At 43.1% G+C, this 6441-nt stretch overlaps 1 protein-coding gene across 4 annotated transcripts in view; it reads right to left on the reverse strand.

The window, feature by feature from the left end:
- The window catches only part of gse1b (Gse1 coiled-coil protein b), a 194802-nt gene that overhangs the window by 27108 nt on the left and 161253 nt on the right, over positions 1 to 6441 (reverse strand). For all 4 annotated transcript variants that reach the window (XM_025055515.1, XM_025055517.1, XM_025055514.1 and 1 more), the window contains exon 3: positions 2563 to 2760. In XM_025055515.1, the coding sequence (XP_024911283.1) occupies positions 2563 to 2760 (198 nt within the window). The remainder of the gene's footprint in view (positions 1 to 2562; positions 2761 to 6441) is intronic.

Below are 6441 nucleotides of genomic sequence, written 5' to 3' on the forward strand. Positions count from 1 at the left end.
TGTGTGCTAACGTGAGCGTGCGCAGAGTTGACAAACACACATCCCTCGAAATGCTCCGGCGCTCATTATGCCTCACCTTTAGTATAAACAGCAGCTGAGCTCAACGACATCAAAACAGTCCAGCGTCTGGTGGCGCTGATACTACAGTACTACTGCAACTATACATGTACCCACAGGACTGTACTCTGAGTATCCACTGAGTCACGTTACATCACCACCAGCAGCAGCAGCTATTTCAAATTCAGATTCAGTGAATCTCTCTGATCTCATTATTGGTTTTAATGAGTAAATATCTTCATCTGCCCAGTTCTGTGTCACATCTAACCCACTGAAGAGGAGAGAACCGCAAAACTGGACATGCACTAAAATCTCATTCAAAGGAAAAAAAAAAAAAACAGGACAAAGGACAGAAAGGAGAATTTGAGTCAAAGTTGACAGCAGGCTGCAACATGCAAAGAAAACATGAAGGCTGCACAGTCAGAAAGACAACTTGTTGCATGTGTGGAGGTGTTTAGGTGGGGGGGGGTGACAAGGTGGGAGGGGGGTGTGCTGAGTATAAATACAGACTGCAGACGGGGAGGTGACTGCAGCTCCAGGGGTCTCATGCCTCTCTGCCCACTCTCGGGCCAACACCAGTGCTGCTGCTAAGACATCACACAGATTCGTCCCTCATGTCTGACTGTTGACTCACCCACACATCACTGCCTACACCAGCCGGGACATGCAGACAGCTCACCTCAGAAAATAACAAAATGTGGTTTTTTTTAAGCATTAAATATGAAGGTGGTAAAGCTTTATCAGACACAATCTGGTGTTGAGAAGACAGACGGAAGATCTGTGCCACAGCAGATGATAAATGACAAGAGCCAGTATGACGGTGCACTCATTTCACTGCTGCCTTACATGAGCGAAACTGAAAAACAATAGAGCGGAATGTGGGGGAAAAACATGACGAAGAGACAACAATTACTCTCCAGATGAAAAGAAAACAGACAGAAGAATAAACTCTAGAAGGTTTTTTTTTTTTGGGACTGAGATGGAGTCTGACGTGCAGGTTCGAGCGAGGCAGAAGGGACAAAGAAAAAAAAAGGTTTGAGTGAGAGGTAAAACCAGGCTGCAGACAGAATGTTCTTTCGAGCTCCTCTCTATATTAATTTATAATTTGCTGGGTTTCTGGGTCCCAGACTGCAGTGGGCTGTGGAACAACATGTCCGAGGAGACTGTCAGGTTCAGGAGTGGACAGAGCGGAAAAGGCTGGGCTTCTGTGGATGTATTAAAAGAACCAGCTATGACCTGAACTTGTGGTAGTGTTAGAAATTTATGTCACCGATCTTTTGATTCTAGATGCCGTAGCATAAGGCACGCTGGAGGGTAACAGTATACATGAGCTCACAGATACGCATGTATTAATGCCAAAGTGGCAAAGTATTTCACTGAAGTCACAGCGTCACAGTGGTTATTAAACATGCCTTACAAAAAGATGGTCCTGGGTTCCAGCCCCAGTGGAGCCATATACCTAACCCTTCTCATGTAAGTAACTTTGGATCAAAGCGTCTGTTGAATACATAACTGTTAATGTACTAAGAAAGAAAAATAAATCCATCCATCAATCAATTTTCGTCCACTTATCCGTTACCTGGTCGTGGGGGCAGGAAGAGGAAACAGGGAAACCAGAGACACGAGGTGAGATCTCATAAAATGTCAACCTCACAACTGAGCAGACACTTCCAGATTAAGGTTTTTTTTTTTAAGTAGTACCTAGTACGTTACGTTGTACCTGTCCATCGCCTGTTTTCTTTTTAAGCACTTGACGCCTACTTAGTATTCACAAAACAACAGAAGCGCAGAGAGATGCTAATTGTGTTGCATGTTTCATGTATGCCCGCGGAGAAACAGTGGTCGAGGACGAAGACGTGATGAAAAAAAAATTTAACCCGACAAAAACTCACACACACGGACGGACAGACACTTGTACGAGCATATCACAGCACGTGGACACACATAGACATTAAGTGGGTCAGATGGAGGGGCTCCCTGTTGGTCCTTTCATCTCCAGAGACACCAACTAATTCAATTCTGTGTGGATATCACTCCTTCGCCATTAGCAGCTCTGGACTCACATTCCCACTCACTGGAAATAGAACATGCAGGTACTGAACATGTGTGGAACACCAGTAAACCTGACAGATTTACACTTTATCGCATTAACAAAAGACGGTCTGAGCAGATCAGTGATTTGTAAGGCTGACATTTTCTGGAATGTAACACCGACCCCCAAAACGAATGTAAACTTTAATGTAAACTAGGATTTTTAAATTGTCCATTAAAAGCAGCCCAGCTTTCCCTTATACTGAAACCTACTGTATCAGCGCGACAGCTGAACCATACAGGAAGTACACAGAGAAACTATCCCACTGTACGTTAAGATCTCTACTTCAGCCTCTAAAATTCCACAAAACCACAAGGTTATTAGAGAAAAAGCAGCAGATCAGTTGGAAAATTCAACAACAAACAACAACAACAACAAAGAAAAGCAGCTAGAACGTATCCTAAGATTTTTACCTCTGGGTTCTTCGGCCTGTTTTGCCAGTTTACGTAGGGCTGCAGCAAATCCAGAGTGAGCAGACTGGGTAGCTGGGCTTCCATTAGCTACAATAGAACCATTGAGGGGTGACGGGGTGAGGGGGCTGACCGTCACCGTGGTACGGGTCGCTGTGGAGATCATTCCTAATGATGGTGACTTTGGCTCATGGCTCATGCCTACAAAATAGACAAAGACAGAGAGAGAATAGGAGATGGTTTAGTATCTAGTACTAACCGCAGCCCTGGGTAGAATCTAGAATATTCAACAAATCAAATTTCCTGGTGGGAACAATTAAAAAAAAAAAAGCAAAAACAATTACATCAGCAATTCGCCAATGCCTTTGAATTTCCAGGGAAAAAGACAAATACTCCTTTCTTTTCATTTCACCGACTAAATCTATTGGTTTTACATGTAACAAATGTGCACATTTTGAATTTATTTATGATACACAGACAGTAAAAACCTGGGCCGGATTAGTGGAACACAACGCTAACAAACTTGCAGAATTTTTTTTAGTAAATTTTATAGCTATCTAGTGCCACATAGAGGTAGAATAGTAAATTGTTCTGCTCGTCACTGATGCATTGACAAACAAAAAAATTGTTTTTTTAGACCAATTAGGTGAAATTTGTTGCAGTACTGTCTGGTCACACATAGTCCTTCTGCCTGTTAAATAAAGAACTAACAACATATTTAAATTCCACCTTTCTGGAAGTAGAGATGTGTAAAAACTAAAGAAGGACAGCGAGAGTAACGCTACATTTTCTCTTTGCCCTGGACAGTGAAGCAGACAGGACAGAGTGTGGTGCCGGGTATCAGTATGTGACAGCTGGGATGGATAGGGACTGGTGGTGTGAGGGGGCAGCAGGGCTCTGCTTGTATAGCTCAGGGTCAAAGGTGAAAGGTCAGAAGGGCATGTCACTGCTGAAAGCGCTGCAGTCTGGCTGCACGTCTGCCAGAGGACCACGGTCACAGACTTTTACACAACACCTCCAGCACACATGCTCAAATTATTAGAGCCTGAATTGTTTTCTCACACGGCGTCCGGCGCCGTACGCCATCGCCATTCTGTACAGCAAACTCATTATGGCTGGGTTTTTTTTTCCCTGAACTGGACCGTTGACTCTTGAATTGATTAATGAATATCTTCAGTCTGTGGATATGACACCCCGCAGCACATAAAGCAGGAAAAGCCGAACCCAACAGCCTGAAATAAAAAGTTACAGCTCCATCGTAAAATGACAAAATCTCCATTCAGTAGCAGCACCGGGGAGGACGCAGCCTGTGATTTGTAAAAGCTTGTCGGTGGCTGGAGGGTGAGAGAGCCGTGAGGAGGGAGGTTAAGACAGCTGTCCTTTTCCTTCCTGTGTGTGTGTGTATGTTGAAAGGTGACACCCTGTTGACAGCCCTTCAGTCAATAAAATCCTGACATAGCATTATAGCTCCCAGTGGTGAGATGAAGCACATCCATCCATTCTTCCACACACATGGAGTGAGGTCAAAATGACAGTGTGTGTGGTTTTGTTATGTATTCATTGCTAATGATGAGAAAAGAAAAGAAAAAAAAAAAACCACAGCAGATACAAGGGCAGAAAAATTACAAATCATAAAACCGATGCCAAACCTCTGACAAGACTTTGAGACCACTATGAAAACACACAAGTTTAGTTGTCTTAGCACGCACAACACGTCTTTCTCTAACTATTTAACTACTAACTACTTTACTACTCAAGTCAAGTCCAATCACAGATGTGTTTGGCACAAGCAACCAGAAATATGGAGAGGGCAATCCATCAGTAGTTACAGTAGCCAAAACAACAAAGTCCAAGGTACAGGTGTATAAAATAATAAATTAACCATAAAAGCTGATCATAACCTAACGACAGAAAAGAGACAGCAAAAACACAGAGCTTGAACAAAATTACATCAACAAATTATTAATAGACATAAGAATCAGAGAAGTTAACCCAGACGTTGGAAAATTATTGCAGCATTCAAATAGAGGAAGTACTATGAACTGAACATTTGATAAACCTGTGCTGTGTACATTGGAATATGCCCTAAAACCCAGAAAAACTCGGCTAAAAACAGTCAATTTCCACGACTTCAAACCAAAAAACAGGTCATCCTGAAAAAAAAAAAAAATCGTTTACCATCCCCACAGTCAACTTCTTGACCTCAGCTCAACGTTTAACGAATCAGGTGATTTAAAAACTTTCGCATCCAGTCATCGCCCAAACGTGTGCTCAGCTAATTCGACTAGCGCTGAGACAGTGCATCAATAGCATAATTAGATAAGCAGGGGTTATATGTGGGTGTAGCCGGAGATACTGAAAAGGCTGTTGAAAGATAATGTGACCTCTTAGTGAAGAGACAGCAGGGGCACTGTACCTTGAATGTGTGTTTTTTATGGACACACACACACACACACACACACACACAGACAGACTGGCATGCCGGGCACAGAGTGGAAAACATTCCTAACACCTCTAAAGTTGTCGTGCCATTACCCTCTCTATCACCCAGTGCACTCTGAATGAACCCAGTGGACAATTAATAATGGAATCAACAATGACCAGTGCCTGAACAACACACACACACACACACACACAGACTGAGCCATTCAGAGACAAACAAGCAAACGTCACATGTCAGCTTTAGCCGCCGCCCGCTCCTGTAACGGCGACTCTGTCAAGACATTAAAGGCAGAGTGTCCTGGAACTGCCGACGAAAATAAACCACGCAATCAATATGGAAAATTGTCCAGTCATTTGATTGGGGCACCACAGGGTACTGTCATCGGTAGTGCCTTTATCCGCCCATTCTTTGCAGAAAACGGTGTTTCCCAAAGACTGGGTCGTGACCCTCAGGTGGGTCGCAAGAGATTTTTTTTTTTTTGGGGTCGTCTCGCATCATGTTTCCCAGGAGTTTACGATTAATGTCTATTGACTTGGGTCGTGAAGGTTTGTGACTTTTAAAATATGGGTCCCCAGAGAAAAAGTTTTGGAAACACTGCCCTATAACATAAATTAACAATTTGTAGGTTTACAGTGTGGAGAATTAATGCATCAAAGAAAAAAGAAAAAAGAGGACACACGACACATTATTATTGTTGGTGAACAGTGCTGACATCGTTATCTATGGAGGCCAATTTAATTATAAACCTCTAACATTTGAATGAAGATTTAGGGTCATTTTGACCAAAACAATTTTTTATAGTTCAAATGAGGGTTTCCATGCAATAAACTAGGATCGTTTTTTGACCACTAGGTCAGACCTTTCTACCATGAGTTGCCCTTCCCACATCCTACAAACAATGCTAGCCTTAAAAGCTAAATGTACGTTTCTGTGTTTGTTTGTTTTTTGGCCCAGTTCGAGGGTTTGATCTGTAAAGACAATAATGTTCTACCAGCACACCGGACTCATTCATTTAAACTGTGTTTAAAGCCTTTAGTCACATGCTCACATGTTTACCAACACTAAACTAGAATTTCAGCTCACTCTACTTTTTTTAAGAGTCCGTATTTTAGGAGACGGCGAGAAGACGAGAGTTTGACAAACAGCCAACAAAACAGGAAAACCACAACAGGACGACACACAGGCAGAGCAAAAGAAACAAACTAACAGAGTTTGACACACACACACACACACACGCACACGGAGGTCCACCTCCCTCACAGTTAAACAGCACAGTCAGAGCTCCTTACTGCACAACGGGACGGAGCTGCCTGGATCCCCCATAGCTGCATCTTCACGTTGAGCCCAGCCCAGCAGCGACCGGCAGACACCGGCAGGACACAGACCATTTTCCTGCTCCTCTTAAATTTCTCCTTCTATCTCCACTTTCCGCCCTTTCC

Source organism: Cynoglossus semilaevis, chromosome 5 (genome assembly GCF_000523025.1).
Source record: "Cynoglossus semilaevis isolate Cse_v1.0 chromosome 5, Cse_v1.0, whole genome shotgun sequence".
In the NCBI taxonomy this organism is placed as follows: Eukaryota; Metazoa; Chordata; class Actinopteri; order Pleuronectiformes; family Cynoglossidae; genus Cynoglossus; species Cynoglossus semilaevis.